Source organism: Gambusia affinis, linkage group LG16, assembly GCF_019740435.1.
Source record: "Gambusia affinis linkage group LG16, SWU_Gaff_1.0, whole genome shotgun sequence".
NCBI classification, from domain to species: domain Eukaryota; kingdom Metazoa; phylum Chordata; class Actinopteri; order Cyprinodontiformes; family Poeciliidae; genus Gambusia; species Gambusia affinis.
Genome location: NC_057883.1, coordinates 17083281 through 17100510, shown reverse-complemented (window position 1 = coordinate 17100510; position 17230 = coordinate 17083281). Strand labels below are relative to the sequence as shown.

Below are 17230 nucleotides of genomic sequence, written 5' to 3'. Positions count from 1 at the left end.
TTCTTCTCCAAAATTAAGTCCAGTGCAATTTAAGATGAACAAAAACTTTTACTTTCTGTCCTCATATTTCAAGATTACTAAGCCCTAATTTTTCTGTAGTGACCCCAAAAGACAGAAAAGAGAAGAGGGGACTTCTGGGGGAGTTGGCACAATTGGCAGAATATTTTAGTAAATAGCAATTAAAAAGGAGAGAAAATGGATTCATATGAGCATGTAATTTTGAGAGCATCTGAAAATCCCTTTGTTAGTCTCTTGTTTAGTTGCCTGCAGCATCTACAGCAACCATTTTGTTAGAAGAACATGTGACAAAGGGGCTCAAACACAAAGTCGAGGGTGCAGACACAAGAATGTGTGTCAGCATGAAGACAAGTGTGCCTGTTTCTACAGTTTAACACTGCAGCCAGTTGCCTGAAATTGAGGTAAGTGATATTTTTATACTCATAACATCATTAGTTTTAACATTACTTATTTAGTTAAACTCTCTCTTTTGAGTGTTGAAGTTCCCAAAGATATCTGGTTGCTAAGGCATTTCCTTCAGCCAACTAACTGTGTTTTTAGAGTTGTTTTTATAACACGGTGTTTTTGTTTTTTTTGTTAAGCTGGCTCTGAATGTCTAAAGCTTTCATGAAAGTCATAGGTGGCTGCAGGCAGTGTTAATTAAAACTCTATGATAAAACATACAGTTATCCAGCACAAGGGAGGCTGAAGTGCATTACTACCCCATTCTTAATATGAATGTACAGCTTGTTACAATGGCTCCAATGGCACAAATCAAATGTCATCAAAGAGTAATTTTCAGTAATTCAATAAATTAAGCTTTATGTGGATTTGTTGCACAAATATTTATTTACATTAATCTCACCATTCTTGTAATTGTTGACTAGCTTTTTTTCGTGTTTCCACTTGTATTTTGACAGTTCATGTTTTGTGAGGAAATCCAAGTCTTTTAGCTCCTCCCCATAGTTTCTTCTTTAGACTCAAGTTGGGATTTTCTAAATGATAGAAATCTTATTTATAAGGCTTCTGGGCTGAGAGCTACTGCTTGTTTTGCTCCAGTGGAAAATGTGATTTGAATAGTAAGTGCCCCAGGCCAACATTTGTCTATGTCTTTGTCCAATGGGGGTCTGAGAAGATTTTTCTCTGTATTTGCTACTAAGTGATGTTTCTAAAGAAATGGAAAAGATTAGAAAGAAATCCCTTGTGAGGACACAATAAATAACATGGCAGACATGGTAGGAATTAAGTTGGGAATACATTTAACAAAAATGTCCCTGCAGTTCTTTCCAGATTATTATTGGTAAAAATTATGTGTCCTTTTTGTTTGATTTAACATTAATTTAAAGTACAATAGGTTTGTGAATCTAACATGAAAACAGAAAATAGAGTTCAGGGGGTAAGACTACTCATACAAACAATTTTGTCTTCCAAATTATTTACACAATTTGCTATTTACAATTTAACTATTCATGGGTAGTCACACCTTGAGTTATTTTAAGTGTCACTTAAAAACTACTGTGAGAGTTTTATGCTCATTTGTTTCAGCCCTTCAAAAAAGATGCAGAAGCAGCCCTAAAGTTGATAGTAGTTGTCTGCAGGAGGTTCAAATTCAGTGGATAGATGGATCTTTCATATTAAACTGTGTTTTCTGTCCTAGAAATAAATAATTTAGTCACAAAAAGTACTCTTTTTTTATTTAATTTGTGTGACAGGTGCAAGCCACAACTCAATAAAACTAGTGTTGGAAGAACTGCCATGATGAATGAGACCACCGGTTACATGGAAATTGCTGCCATTTACAACGATAGTATCATCCTTGGGAATGGCAGCATGGGGATCCTGATCATCCCCAAACCCATGAATACAGCCATTAATATTTTGACTGTGATCATCCTCTTCATCACCATGATTTCCCTCGGCTGTACGATGGAGATCTCCAAAATTAAGGCCCATCTTCTCAAGCCAAAAGGGGTAGCCATTGCTTTGTTGGCCCAGTTCTGCGTTATGCCCCTGACTGCTTTCTCTTTGACCAAAATCCTCCGAATGGATCCAATTAAGGCTGTGACTGTACTCATCTGTGGCTGCTGTCCAGGAGGAAGCTTATCAAACATTTTTTCTCTCTCAGTAAAAGGTGACATGAATCTCAGGTAAACCTAGACAAATATGGCAATTTTTTACACAATTGTAAGAAAAACTGCTAATATTTCACCTATTTGAAATTCTTGCAGTATCGTCATGACAACTTGCTCCAGCATTGCCGCCTTGGTTCTCATGCCTCTGCTGCTGTACATCTTCAGCCAGGGCTTCACTGGTCTGAAAGATGCTGTTCCTTATGTCGGCATCATCACTACTCTCGTGTTTACCCTGTTGCCTTGTGCCATCGGCATTTTTATCAACCACTACAAACCAAATTACTCCGCAACTGTAACAAATGTAAGTAATCAAACAAAGATTTCTTTTATATGAATCTTAATTGCAGCTTAAGCATGATTTCTGCCAGTTACCTGAAATGACAATTAAACATTTTGGGGATGAATGTTTAGCCCCAGTGACCTCTTATCCAGCACTGATGACATGCTGGAATTTCAAAAACATGTGTTTTATGATCTTGATTGCTTTAATATAAATTATGCTAATCTGCTTATTTAGAAATTAAAAAGTATTCAAATAACAAACCCTGAGCTGGAAATTTGGTGTGCTTTTATGAATGTTGGACTTTTGGACTTCAAAGTACACAAATAGCCTCTTGCCCATTTGTGGAAGAGCTACAGAGAAAGCAAAGTGGGGGAAGTCATTCTTGCACACAATGATGGACTGAGGTTGATGCTCAGGATGCCAAGACAGAACAGTGCAAGTCAAATGTTTGTTAGTCTTGCAGTCCCCACCGGTCATGCTACATTACTCAATCTGATGTGCAGTTGAATACTTCAGCAAAAGGGCTCTATAAACAGTATCATTGCATCTATAATTTGTTAAGGTACATGCTATGAACAAATTACTCAGGAAACTGTTGAACTAACTGAACAAAGCTGCTATTACAAAGGTTCATTTAAAACTAAAATTCAACTCTTGGAGGAGGTCAAAAACCTGGTACTGACTGCTAAAGATCTGTAGCAAGACTTGGTGGCAGCAACCACTGATGTTTCAATTTCCACAGGAAGACTTACTAAGTTATAGTATATTATAATTGACATTTCAGTTCTTTAGTGAAATGACTGACCCATGTGACATTGCTTATTTGACAGGTTGGTCTCAGCATCCTGATAATATCCAGCATCATAGTTTCTGTCCTTTCTGGTCTCGCTGTGAAGGATGTAATATGGATGATCCTCATGCCAGATGTCCTGGCTGTGGCTGCACTGATGCCTCTGATTGGTTTTATAATGGGATATGTCATGTCGGTCATTTGCAGACTCAGCTCAAAGTAGGTTAAAACATGTTACTCATCAGTTCATTCAGTAAACAAGCAGGTCATGGTTTAGTTGCACACAAACATAAATACATTTTCAGCTCATATAGCTCTGTAGTATCAAACACTATTTGTTCTTTAGGCAGAAGAGGAGACAAACTTGCTTTAGCAACAATTCCTTATTACTAAATTCCACCTCATCACTTTATACAATAATTGAACTGATATACCTTAAAGCAGTGGTTCCCAATTCCAGTCCTCAGGGCCCCCCTGACTGCATGTTTTAGGTGTTTCCCTTCTGCCACACACCTGGATTGAATCTTTGGGTGATTAACAGGCTCCTGCAGTACTTGGTGGCTGCAGAAGATGTCATGCAATCATTTGAATCAGCTGTTCTGGTATAGAGACACATCTAAAACATGCAGGCAGGGGGGCCCTGAGGACCGGAATTGGGAACCACTGCCTTAAAGAAAATGCACTGAAGCATTGAGCTTCTAAAAATTACTTCACCCCCCTTTTCTTAGATGCAGCAGAACTATCTCCATGGAGACAGGGTGTCAAAACATCCAGCTGTGCACCACCATTCTTAAGATGGCCTTTTCTCCACAGTCCATTGGACCCTTGTTTTTATTCCCCTTGTTGTACATCACATTCCAGTGTGCAGAGGCCCTCCTTCTGGTATTGTGCTTTAGATGTTACCAGAGAGTCACAGCACCACATGAAGGTAAGTTTTGGAAAAGCATGACTTATGTGAACAATGCTGAAAGAACAGGGTCAAATGACCAATATGGCAATCTCCTGCAATTTATAATAACTTGAAGCAAATCAAAACACATGTTTTTTTTCTTATTCAGATCCAAACAAATGGGAGAATGTTGACACCAAACAAGAAGAGGTGAAAAAATGATCTACAAAGAGACCAATGCACTCTTGGAGAAACTATTTAAAAAGGTGTCCCATTATTCAAACCTGTGACATTGACTGAAAGTCTGCCAAAGCCTTGGCAGTCAAAAAGACCTGCTGTCACAGCCAAAATGTTTTTTGTAGTTCCACAAATGTTGAATTTTTTTAAAAACTTTATAAACAACAATTTTGTTTGAGAAACACTCTCAGATTATGTTTATTTCAATAAGCTTTATTATGGGATTATTCCATTAAATTGTATTATTGCAAAACATCTTTCAAGCTGTAAGAGAGGAGTGCTGGGCTAATCATAAATCTAACTGCTAATGTGTCTGAAATCTTTCTGTGTACAAAAATTGCTTGAGACTTTCAAATGCCTCTGCTCTCCAAGTTGACCAATCTTCAAAAATCTTGACAGAATTTGGTAATCTTCTGTATATTTATTAGTGTGGGAGAAGACCAAGATGCTCAAAGATCTTTAAATGCCTTACATCCAGCATGCCAGTGAAAACTGCAGTTAAAAATATGGTAAAATACTATGATTATGGTTATGACTGTAGAACATTAATTACATTTTTGGTAAGTTTCCCTTTAAGAATCGCAAAACAATGTTTTTGAAAACAAAAACTTGGTGCACAAGCTTGATTTTGACCTTGAATTTTCCATGATCCAAAGAAGGTCAAGTTGTACTCATAAAGTCAAATATGTGCATAGTAATTGTGGATTAGCAAATTGCATCTCAACAACATGCTTTTTGTAGCTATCAGCAAGCCCCTGGCATAATTCAGCATGATCTCAGATTGGTTTTCATTAAAATTCAGAAAATTCTCTGCCTACAAATTATTATGTGAACTGAGTCAGCAATACACTTTTGGTGGCCAGTAAACATCTGCATAAAAAGGAAATGTTCTGCTTTCAGAAAACAACTACAAAGAAAAAAAGAAGAGGTCCATGAATGGAGTCTTACAGCATCCCTCACAGAAGGTTAAAAACAGAAGAGTTAAAAATTTTTTATGCTAATACAAAACTTTATATCTGAAACTTAGGAAAAGATTGGAGACCTAATTACACTCTCATAGTTCCTGTCTAGAGATGATGACCTCATGATTTGCCATACCAAAAGCTGCTATTCAATAGAGCAGAACAAGAGTCTGTTGCCAAAAAGGAATTTACTAAAATCTACCCAAAGAGCAGGCATTTATACTTGATAAGGAAATTTGATTTCATAGATAATTTCTTTTGAGTAACAATAAATCTTATACTGCCAGAGAGCCTATTTTTGACTTTGTAAGAAAAACTTATTTGTTGTTTGAGCAGCAGAATTGAGTATGTGGGTGGAGCCAATGAATAAATGACAAATCCTCTCTTCCAATCCCAAACTCCCTATTTTGCAAATAACTCGTTTTGTCAATGGATTGGATGATCAAAGTTTGAAGAAACAAGACAGAATTCAACAATTTATTCATTTAGTAAAAAGGGGGTTCAGCAGAGGATGGAGGGGATCTTATACAACCACAACAACTAGGCACCTCCTCCTGGTGCTGATCACCAGCTGGGTCACGCAGATGGTGATGGAATCTCATTCTTTGACCACAATTTGTTGAAAGTGGGTCAATGAGATCAGATTGGTATGAATAGCATGCAACAGATATGCAGTAAGACTGAGGTCAGGACGTTCCACTTCAGTTTCCAGTTTCTAACAATCAACCAAACACTATTTTCTTGGTTTTAACTATATTACTTTCTTGTGTCATAATTCAATAAGGTTGTTTTTGGTGAAAACACTCTACCTGAAAAAAACAAACAAACAAACAAACAAATAAAAACAACAAACAAAAGCCCCCCCCCAAAAACATATCTATAAAGGCCTAAAATAAACATGAAATTCATGCCATTGACAAATTTATGGAAACATTTCACCATAGGACAAGTGATGTGAAAACAGTACTAAAAATGATAAAAGCAGATTGAAGACATCAAATAATATTTAATGAAATTTACATGATATATACAGAATAATCAGACATTATTTATTTATTTTTTTAACATATATTAGAACGCAGCTGTAACAAAAACATACACCCTTTAATCTAAAAGTAAACTCAGTGGAAGGTCAAATAAAGCAAACACTGAAATTACACTGATCTGTACATTTGTTCTTTTTGCTATCTTGCTTTTTCTGACGGACGTATCTGCCCAAACACTTCACGTCACATCTGACGTTACGGCATCTAAAGGAAAATGAACTACAAACTACCTTTGAGAGACTACACGAGCTGCAGAGGCATCACAACAGCTGATCAACAGCTTTCTTGGCACAAATAAATAAACACATTTTAGGCTTGAAGGAGGAGTTTCCCAGCAGCCTCAATAAATTAACAAAAGACAATATCTTCAGGTGAGGTGTTTCACAATGCCACAGATAATCAATCACTAAGCAGTGAGGGCATTTTACTGACATTCACTTTTAAAACTCCTTATTTCACGTAATACAGATACCGGTGCATAGAAGTGGAAAGCTAAGGCCTTATAAGGGAAAGAATGTGAGCATGAAGAGGGAAACCCAGAAGGAGAAATAGGATTGATGGATATTGACATGTAACTGTTGACTAAAACTTCCAAATGTTAGAAGAAAACACTATAAGCTTTTACTACTTCAATAGTAATGTGGGTTCATGCATCTTAGCAAATGTGTTTCTTAAATTATGTGATTTATGTAAATAGTAAACAAGTCAGATTTTTGTTTTTACAAAATGAGTTTACAGATTTGCTCAATAAACTGCAAAGCGTCATTTTTAAGACACGTTCGTTCGTTCCAACCTGCTGCCTCCTTTCATTTTTTCTGCATTTTCAGAAAGTAGACAAACGTACACACTGTTGGAATGCCTAATTTAAGCATATGTACATGTAAATTCCTCCTCTGTATTCCTTTGGGATGGTCAGATGAACCATGTTCAGAGTGAATGAGCACTTCACTCAATAACCGGCATCATCTCTGCTGATAAAAGTCTGTTAACCAGTAAAGGTCAGTACTGGTGACTTGTCTCTTCTGTATGCTTCAGGCCTCCTTCAGTAATGGCATATCTACGGAAAAAAAAATAAAAAATTGTGAAGTGCAGCAGTCAATACAGCAACAAAACACTCCCACAACATGATGAAACCTCCCTCCTTTGTAATCCATAGTCGATAGTCACTATGGCCAAAGACTTCCATTTTGAATCAATCAAGTTTCCACAAGGCATGTTTAAAAAATGTCCCTGAATGCATTTATTTTGCAAGTTGGATTTTTAACAATGACTTCTTCCTTTTCTGAGTGGCCTTTTAGCTCAGGTTGAAATAAGACATGTTTCACTATGTATACTGACATTCTAACCTGCTTCAACACTCATATTTATATTGCATTTTACTGATGTTCTGGGGTGGATGCTCACATTTCCTGTATTGCACCATGAATTGGCTTTCAACTTGTTTATTTGTCTTTGAACAGATGAATATGGCTGACATGTCAGGAAATTGTACTCAATGATGAACCAAACGTTTTGGAGGTTGTTGAGTCTCTCCCTGATATGATCACCAAAGTTTCCCCAAATTGTTTAAAGGCATATAAATATTAACGAACTTAAACTTTGACTGTGAAAAAAAAGATAAAAAGTTATCTTTCATGTGTTAGTCAGGCATTTATCAAATAGAAATAATTTAGGTAATCATAGCAGATTTTAAAAGGCTACAGTTTCATCTAATCTAATGTCAGACATGGAGAAAAATGTTTGTGTGTCCTAATTTTTTACCATCAGAGTAATCCATCTCAGAGTCTAGTGACAGGCTCTGTTGGTCACTGCCTGCAGACGCCCTTCTACGTGCAGCAGCGGTGCCTCCAGTTGCACCTGCATGTTCCAGAATCCAACCGGAAGACAATGGCGAGGAAGAGGAGGACTGCAGCACAGGGTGAATGACAGGCATCTCGGACTGCTGCTGTTTGAGAGAAGATGGCCTCGATGGGCCGGCCTCTAGTGCTGAGGCATGCTGACCCTCAGACAACACTATCTGGACTCTGGACTCTGGGCTGAGTGTGGAAGCCCCACTGCTGCTCACAGCTTCCTCATAGGAAGGAAGAGTCACCTGGACCCCTTCCACCATGATGGAGACAGGCTGCCCCGATACCCCATGGTCACGTCTACGGAAAAAAATTTACAATTTGTTCATTTATTTTTATAAAGAGCAGATTGAAGATAATATTCCGAAGGACGACTCACCGATGAAAGGACTTGAGTTTAGGCTGCAAAAGTACAAACAGCACCACCAGCAGCAGGATTAAAGCCACTGAACTTGCTGTGGAAGCAACTATGGACAAGGCTGGCATTCCCAAAGGCAAAGTTGGAATGTGGTCTTTGGGGCAGAGAATCAATCAACATTATTATCTTGCTGCAAACATTAGCATATTAAAGGTTTATATGTGTCACATTCTTTACCTTGTTCCATGACACAGCTTATTTTCATTTGGTTGTCCCACTGGCCGTACTGGCAGGTAAGATATTTATAGTCTCCTTTCAGAACGTAACCTTCTTCGCAGAAGTATTCAATCACACTGCCGTGAGAAAGTCTTCGGCACGGGGACGGGTGGCATGTGTAGCCTCCGTTCTCTGGCTGATATGGAGAATCACACACTATGTGGGAAAATATAAAAGAAGCATATGTCTTTTATATAACACACCAGGTAAAGAGCAGTCAAACAGCTTTATCAAAAATACGAAGGAATAGCAATGAAGTTGATACTCTGGGCAAAATATGGAGTTCAAAGAGGAGTAATGATGCATCTTTACCGTCACTTCGTATACAGCGAGGAGGTTCTGAGGACCAGTGTCCGGGTGCGGTACAGGTGAGGATGCTGGCCCCATCCAACAGGTAACCGGATTCACAGCTATACTGCAGCACTGACCCCACCGGGAACAAACTACTGTTCATGTCAGTTAGGTTAGTTAAAGCATGTTCGACCATCGAGGGTCTTACACAGCCTTAAAATGGAGACACAATAATAAACAAAAAGTATTAGTGACAAATGCACTTCTTTTACCAAGTTCTTTGTTAGTTATGCGACAATATTTTTAGAGTAGTTCATCTACCTTGTTTAATAACACAAGTGACTGGTGATATGTTGTCCCATTTTTCGTAGCGACAGGTTCTGAATTTGTAGTCTCCTTTGAGAATGTAACCTTCATCACAGAAATACTCCACGACAGTGCCGTGAGAAAATCGTCTGCATGGGGATGGGTGGCAGGTGTATCCTCCGTTTTCTGGTTGATATGGAGGCTGGCAAACTGCCCATGGAAGAAAAAAGAACAGTTTCAAAACCTACAATCAGTAAACACTTGTAGTACACTCAGAAAGGCATCCCATGTGTACCGTCATTGCGTATGCAGCGAGGAAGATTAGAGGACCAGTCTCCGATCGAAGTGCAGGTGAGGATGCTGCGTCCGACCAGCAGGTAACCTGGATCACAGCTGTACTGCAGCACTGTGCCCACTGGAAACAAGCTCCTGTTGGTGTCCGTCAGATTAGTTGAACCATGTTGCACCACTGAAGGTCTAATGCAACCTTAAATAAACATGATATGGGAAAAAAATCTGATTGTTAATTGGTCTTTTGTTCATTGTTTTGAAAGTACAAGATTATAAAAGTACCAAAAAAAAATCAGCTGGAACTCAAAAACAATCTTTGCCCGTTCAGTGAACACACATTGCTACCATGTTACATTGACATCTTGTTTCAGTGAGGAAGCTGTCATTGCTCAGAAGAAGATTCAGTTAGCTATTGTTCAGTTTTTTTCTGAGACATTTCAAGAAACACGTTTTGTTTATTCAGGCTGCTAGAGAGTGCGAGAGCTACACTTCCAGCAGATAATGTGGAAGCTAAACGGAATACAACAAAGATGCTCTGTCTTTCACAAAGGCTAAGGAGATTTTAGCCAAGCACCAATAACTTCTTTGACAGAAATATCTTCTGACTTCCATCCCTATTGCTTAGTCCAGACATATGGAGAATACAACAGATTGTTGTCACATGCAGAACGCAATCAGTATTTGAAATGTTGGTCTTTTGGGAACCTTCCTGATCAGCTTCTTCTTCTACCTTTTCTGTTATTTTGGAGAATTGGCCTGTCTTGAAATGTCAATATTTATACTATACCATCTGAAAAAAAATTAAATGTTTTCAACATTTCATTTTTTAGCAGTCCCTCTGAGCAGTTTGATTTATGATGAATTTTAAAAGTTTCAATTCAATTCAGTTTGTATATAAAGTGCAAATTTACACCACATGTTGCCTCAAAGCACTTAAAAAGTAGCATCTCATGTGAAATTTTTATGTGTTTTAAAGTTATTATGGTCTCATTTCATGGGAAAAACTCAGTATTTTGACATTAATTGAAACACTTTTGAGAGCTTCTGTAAATAAATAATGACTCATTAATGTATGAAGGATGGAAAAAGTACCTGAATGCTGTTTAATATTTTTCTTTGTTATAGTTCTCTAGGAGAATTCAGAATCACCCAAATCTAGATCAAAGTTTTACTAACACCAGGGATTGCCAGTCTGCTATTAAATTTTGAAAAAATTGTAAACATTTATCATTTTGGTGACAGGTGTGCATTTAGGACCGACAGATTAAAAACTGTAATATATTGACCAACCTTTGCTTACACAACTGATCTGCATTGGTCCGTCCCACTGTCCATCCTGACACGTCAGGTAGGGGTAATCTCCACTGAGAGCAAAGCCCTCATTACAGATGAACTCTATTATAGTGCCATGGGAAAACAATCGACATGGGGATGGATGGCAGGTGTAGCCCCCATTCTCAGGTTTGGAGAGGGGTAGGCATGCTGATGAAGGAAAAGCACAACATACAAATCAGCAGCCCAGCTTTAAAAGTTGCTTATATGTTGGCAAACTGGTCAAAAAATCTGCAGTTTTAGAAACTCGAGAGCAGGATAATTAAAACTCGATAATGTAGAAAATGAAGTTATGAGAATCAGATGGCCGTCTGGTTGATAGAAAAAAGTAACTTTGAGTGCCTCACCACCACTTCGTATACACTGAGGAGGTTCTGAGGACCACCGGCCTGATGTGGTGCAGGTAAGGATGCTGGGTCCATCTGGCAAGTAACCGGGGTCACAGTTGTACTGCAGCACTATGCCCACTGGGAACAAGCCTCTGTTGGTCTCTGTGAGGTTTACCCAGCTGTTCTGGACCATGTAAGGCCTCACACATCCTGGGAAAGAGAGGAATGGAGAGAAAGCAACTTCTGAGGAACTATGGATTTAAACAACAAATATGTTCCAAGCTTTGAGAGTCATCTGGAACACAAAACAGTAAATAGAACAAACCTGATTCAAGCTAGTTAAAACTCCACCTCAAGATTTTGTTGTCACATTAGAACCTTCAATATACTCTTTACAACTTTCTAACTGAGCTGTCTGCTGTGTTCCTTTGCCTTCACGATGCTGTTTGTTTACTAATGTTCTCTAATAAATCTCAGATGACTTCACAGAATAGCTGAATTTATACTCACATTAAATTAGACACAGGTGGACTTTTTACTAATCAAGTGACTACTGGATTGGTTGTATTGAAAAGTACTTAGATGTGTTCTTTAGATGCATTTGGTCAAAAACACAAATTACCAGTAAAACAAAATAATAAAAATGCAAAATGGCACAAGGGACACAGTTTTATTAGTTACTGGATGTGAAACAAACAACTCAGTAGTGTGCATTTCTATATGAGAAATATGAAAAATAAAGAGACGACCATTTTGACTTTAAACCTTCACAAATTATTAGATTAGAGTTTTGTCATAAAACGAGATTAATAGTACAGCTCTGTTCAGGTTTTTATAATCAAACAGTCAAGTCACATAAGACTAGACAGACAATTATGAGTAATAATTAACAACAAAACATAAGAACTTGAAGAGTAGAGTTAAATTATTAGCAGAAGTGCAAAACAGCAAATTAGGAGACAATTTTTTTTTATTGATGTGATAATGGAGTTATCTCTTGTCTGTTGTTGTTATTATTATTGTGTCATGTCACTGTCAATAATTTCATGACCAAAATGTAAAATTTAAACACCGCTATTTATTTTTACTGACAAAATGTTTCAGTGTTGAAATAAGACAAGTATTTACAAAATTAACATTTTATCATGTAGTTTCTATTCAACATAAACAATGCATGTATTTTACCATATTTAAAATTTAATCCTAATTAAAATAATTATAGTTCAATAGAACTCATGCAATAATATACTTAATATTGTTAACAGTACATACTGATAGTATGGATCTCACCCCCCCAGCCCCCCCAAAAAAACAAAAAACAAAAAAAACTACTCAGTACTAAACATTAGAAAAACATTAAGCCAAACAAATTAGTGATTACAAATTACATGCACAAATAAATAAACCTTTGCTTTACTCTAATGTGCAAACATGAGTTCTGTCTTACCTGAACCTTGCCCAGTGGACGCTAGAGTCAGTACCACCAGCAAAACAAAGGACCGCTCGGTGGCTGAGGTGTGGGCCCGAAAGGCATTTGAAATTGACTCTAAAATTCCATTGCACATCTTCCCTTTCGGAATCAACTCAACCTAACACCAAGGCGAGAACAGTACAGTTATACATGTATTATAACAGATACATAAGAATAAAATAGATCATCTTCCACTGCCATCATATCCAGACACCTGCTTGGTGCAGGTACATTGCAGAGCTTGGAAAGCTGCCAGTAAAATGGGTGTGATTGTAGCGGTGATATAACTGAGCGCAATTACAGAGAGAAATATTTCATCCAGTAGGCTACCGTTAAACAGACAAGACTCACTCTCCTACTCTTTGGTCATGTTCAGAAAAAGGGTTTTGAAAACCAAATGCTTATCATTTAACATATTTGTGGCTCAAAGGCTCCACTTATTTCAGCACCTTAAAAACAAAACATAGAATGACACTGTTAGCATATTGAGTTTTTCTAACATAAGTCTGACTCTAGAAACTGAATATTCTGCATGACTTTAATAGCTATGGTAAGCTAAGTGAATCAATATTATCGTTCTTAGCTTGTTTCCTCAAGCGCAGATTCAGCTGGATCATCATTTACTTACCACAAAAAACACGGCCTCCGAACCTCCTCCGTCACAAACTCACGATTTAGACATTTAATAGCAATATCTCAGCGACGCTGAGGGAATTGTGTCGTTTTTGGTAGAATCCCGCAGGGTATGTATAAATCCGTTTGTTTGTAATGTGAGCAGCGCAGCGGTACTGAGCTAACCGCTGGCTACCTTCCGAGCTGAAGCCGCTGAGCTAGCTACTGCTGACTGCTTCGCTTCGCCATCAGCTGTGTCTGAGAAACAACATCCGGGGAGTGTTTGCGTCCGTAGTTACCGACCGTTTACAAGGGGAAGAAACTGTTGACAAGAGCTTGTTGCAGTTAGATTACTCCATATGTATAGTTAGCGAATCAGTAAATAATGCAATGGAAATCATTAAAGGTAGTTTAGATAATATTTCCAGACCTGCATCGACCGAGCAGACTGGTAACAGATTTTGTCCTGCTGCGCCATTTGAGCTGCTTGTTTTGAGCAACGATTCTGCTGATTTCCAGGTAGATAAACAACTATTTCGTGTTTGCTTTAAATATAATAAATGTATATTTTATAGCTTAAGAGAACTCTTTTCTATAAAAGCAGAATGGCAGTGGAGAAATGGAACACCATAATAGAGGCACAGGACCTGGTAAAGGTAAATGTTTATTCAAGTAATGGTTTCAAAGTTAGAACTGTGAATAAATAAAATTAAAAGATGATTTCGAATAGCGTAATTTTAGCATAATTATTAATAGATGACAACATTTACATTCAGTATACAGACACACACGCAGACACACACGCAAATGTATTTTTTCTTTCAGTAATGCAATTCTGAAAGGAACCCACATTATATGTAAAAACAACTTGAAAATAAATTCATCCATCAGAATTAGATCATCTCACACTGAAACTTTTATTTATTCATTCATTCATAAAAAAAAATCTGAAATAAAGAAGCAACAATTAAAAATAACAAATAGATGTTTCTGTTAGTTTGAAATTAAAGCTGACAGAAACATGAATGCACAGCTTGCAAACTGAACTGAGCACTTAATTAAAATTAAGCGATTGCTCCATTATGCATACGAAAGAAGAAATGCTTCTTTCAGATCAATTTTTTGCTGAGGTTACAGGAAATGAAAATGAGGATTCAAAGCTGCAGAGAGCCTTTGAGGAAATGAGACGACTTGATGAAATTCTGTCAGCAGAAATCTTCAAGAAAAACAAAATTCGGTGTCAAAGAAAAGAACTCCAAGCAAAAATGTGGCAAGAGCTCCAGGTAAACATGACATAAGTGCTTGGGTAGCCAGGTGAAAATAGCCTTTTTAATTAAATGAGTAACCTTTATGCTGCATAATGTATAATGATATACATGTTCTTTTTTTTTTTTTTTCTTACAGAGAAATCCTGACAGATACTCTAAATGTGCTCATGAAGCTCTGAACACAAAGCTCTTTTTGGCTTTGGAAGCCCACACTTGTGTGTAAATCTAACACCGATTAAGAACATTACTAAAAAGTGTGGTGTGCCTGGCTTAAGTGTTGATATGTCTTAAACATTTTCATATTCTGTCCCACTAGAACCACACACTTCAGTGAGTTTCATTGGGACTTTATGTCACAGTAGTGGATTTTGTTTGAAGTATGCAGAAAAATTATGTACATTCTTTGCTTACTTTTCTTTACATGATATTTTAACATCATTAAGATTAAATGAAGAGAATTGATGAATATCAGTTTAGAAGTCTTTTCACAGATTCTCACTCAGACCTATGTTTGAATTTTGACTGAACCATATTAGTGCATTAATATGAGTTTATGTAAACTGTTCCATTGTAGCTTTGTCTGTATGTTTAGGAATGTTTTCTTGTTGAAATGTGAACATCTGGCCCAATCTTGGATCTTTTGCATCATTTAACAGATTTTATGCAATAGGTAATGCATAAAATCTTTAGCTTCTGATGAACTCTAACTAGCTCTGCTCTCCCTGCAGAAGATTAGCATTTCCAAATCATGACAACCGCTATGATCAGTATTAGCCATTTATAGTCTGATCTAAACAGATCAGCTTATTCAACACATTTACCACATACCTCGTGACAATCTGTAAACAAGTCATCTTTTCTATGGAAATGAAATGAAATCTTTATTTATTTTGAGCATATAAAATGCAAGATTTTGCTTAGGGGTATCATGGTGAAGATGACGGATTAAAAATGCATGCTAAAATCCTTTGAATTTTATATGTAGAAAGTTTTCCCTCCATGCTTCAGGTATGCAGTAATTTGTGTTGGGTTATTGCATAAAGTCCCAATAAAATACTCTAACGTTTGTGGTTGTGTTATGATAATATGTGAAAAAGTTCAGGGCGTATGATTGCGTATGAGAGGCATTGAAGGCCTGTCTGCCATTGACACTAATATTTTTTTATTTTCACAAAGGTACAAAAGAAGAGGACCATTATACACCTCTGTTTGACACCCAGGTTCCGGACTGTGAGCATGACGGGGACAACCAGGGCCTCCAGCAAGGTGAGCTTGTGCTACTTTAGAACATTATTTTCAGTTGTATTAACAAATTTGTGCACTGGATGGTGCTAAAAGCTCACAAAGCCTGTAATAGTAGGTTTTCTCTATTAATGTGACTTTTTTTTCCAAAGATCTTTTCAAAACTTTTGTCACTCTTCAACAATTTCCTAATAAAAATTTTTATGGTATTAAAACCCCAGAGAATGAGAAAAAAACCCTTTTTAAACAGAAGCTATAGAGGAGTGAGGAATTCTGATTTCCCCAGGAACACACATTTGAAATGTTAGCATATGTTTCATTAGTGAATATTTCATCATGTTTAAAAAGATGCATTCTTAAACGTTTCTTCACTAAAATAAGACGTGCCTTACTCGACAGCTGAAAAGCCGCCTTACAGCTTGACTTCATCATTTGAAGGAAGCAGTGCAAATAATGATGGCCTCCGGTTTGTGGAGAGCAACAGCAAAACTTCCAAAACAAAAAACAAACAGAAGGACTTTGTCCAGAGGAACATCGAGGTATGATTAAGCTCATGTTGCGTAAAAAAAAAATTGCACTATTATCTCATGTCTTTGAGTTAAGTTTTTCAGCTGTTGCTTTTTCTAGTTGGAAAAAATTGTTATCCTTTAGATATGCAGACTCAAGTCTATATATCACCACTGATTGCATAAAAATGTTATGCAAATGTTGATTTTCCATTTTTTTCCCCATTATGTTGTGTAATGCATAGCTTGCAAGCAGTGATGTGGGTCAAGTGCGCTTGACCCATGCAGAGAAAGAGCGTCTGGCTGAACTCCTTCAAGAAATAAACGAAGAGGAAGAGGATAGCGCCAGCGGCACGGACAGTGAGGTAGGCTAACATTTGGCCATGACAGACAACATATGCCGTAGGCTGAGTCTTTCTATTCTACCATCTATGTAGAATCCTTACGGGGAAGCACCACATCAAACTGTATTATTAATAACTAATACTTACTGCAATAAAAATATGTTTTTTCTCCATTTACATTATGTGTATTTTGTTAATCACAATATTTTAAAAATTATATTATGATTAAAAACAACATCCCTAACTACAGGGCCTTGGAGGTTTTCCCAATCCTTGGACTCTTCACTTTTTTTTTAATCTTATTGCAAACAGAAACTTTCAGATATTTTATTTGGATTTTATACGAGAGACCAGCACAAAAAGGTGTACAACTGTAAAATGAAAGTAAATGGTTTTTTTTCCCCTTTCAAATAAAATCTAA

The 17230-nt window shown here is 37.2% G+C and overlaps 3 protein-coding genes across 8 annotated transcripts in view; 2 read left to right on the top strand and 1 right to left on the bottom strand.

The window, feature by feature from the left end:
* The first annotated feature begins 302 nt into the window (after window positions 1-302).
* LOC122846577 (sodium/bile acid cotransporter-like) lies at window positions 303-6128 on the top strand. Its single transcript, XM_044143619.1, has 6 exons — window positions 303-419; window positions 1710-2144; window positions 2226-2430; window positions 3243-3421; window positions 3931-4130; window positions 4261-6128. Exons 2-6 carry the CDS (start codon window positions 1753-1755, stop codon window positions 4311-4313), a joined length of 1029 nt encoding a protein of 342 aa, XP_043999554.1. The 5' UTR covers window positions 303-419; window positions 1710-1752; the 3' UTR covers window positions 4314-6128.
* A 148-nt stretch (window positions 6129-6276) lies between these two features.
* On the bottom strand, window positions 6277-13944 carry LOC122846574 (sushi domain-containing protein 4-like). Its single transcript, XM_044143612.1, has 11 exons — window positions 13466-13944; window positions 12814-12955; window positions 11385-11576; window positions 10996-11187; window positions 9710-9901; window positions 9430-9624; window positions 9130-9321; window positions 8779-8973; window positions 8563-8695; window positions 8098-8483; window positions 6277-7393 (listed from the first exon to the last, which is right to left on the bottom strand). The coding sequence occupies exons 2-11, from the start codon at window positions 12929-12931 to the stop codon at window positions 7368-7370; spliced, it is 1821 nt and encodes a 606-aa protein (XP_043999547.1). The 5' UTR covers window positions 12932-12955; window positions 13466-13944; the 3' UTR covers window positions 6277-7367.
* fsip1 (fibrous sheath interacting protein 1) overlaps window positions 13766-17230 on the top strand; it is a 36067-nt gene continuing 32602 nt past the window's right edge. The window contains exons 1-7 of one of the 6 annotated variants that reach the window (XM_044143617.1): window positions 13766-13968; window positions 14054-14105; window positions 14587-14732; window positions 14854-14932; window positions 15894-15983; window positions 16359-16498; window positions 16711-16830. In XM_044143617.1, coding sequence (XP_043999552.1) covers window positions 13840-13968; window positions 14054-14105; window positions 14587-14732; window positions 14854-14932; window positions 15894-15983; window positions 16359-16498; window positions 16711-16830 — 756 coding nt within the window. In that variant the 5' untranslated portion in view covers window positions 13766-13839. Of the gene's footprint in view, window positions 13969-14050; window positions 14106-14562; window positions 14733-14853; window positions 14933-15893; window positions 15984-16358; window positions 16499-16710; window positions 16831-17230 lie in introns of those variants that run through there. The other 5 variants (XM_044143616.1, XM_044143615.1, XM_044143614.1 and 2 more) reach the window with 5 other exon arrangements.

Coding starts and splice junctions, on each gene's coding strand:
- LOC122846577 (XM_044143619.1), top strand. CDS start 1,753: ATGATGAATGAGACCACCGGTTACATGGAAATTGCTGCCATTTACAAC. Junction 2,431..3,242: donor ACTCCGCAACTGTAACAAAT/GTAAGTAATCAA, acceptor CTTATTTGACAG/GTTGGTCTCAGCATCCTGAT. Junction 4,131..4,260: donor AGTCACAGCACCACATGAAG/GTAAGTTTTGGA, acceptor TTTCTTATTCAG/ATCCAAACAAATGGGAGAAT.
- LOC122846574 (XM_044143612.1), bottom strand. CDS start 12,931: ATGTGCAATGGAATTTTAGAGTCAATTTCAAATGCCTTTCGGGCCCAC. Junction 9,625..9,709: donor TCGCTGCATACGCAATGACG/GTACACATGGGA, acceptor TTCCATGGGCAG/TTTGCCAGCCTCCATATCAA. Junction 9,322..9,429: donor CACTTGTGTTATTAAACAAG/GTAGATGAACTA, acceptor CTCCATTTTAAG/GCTGTGTAAGACCCTCGATG.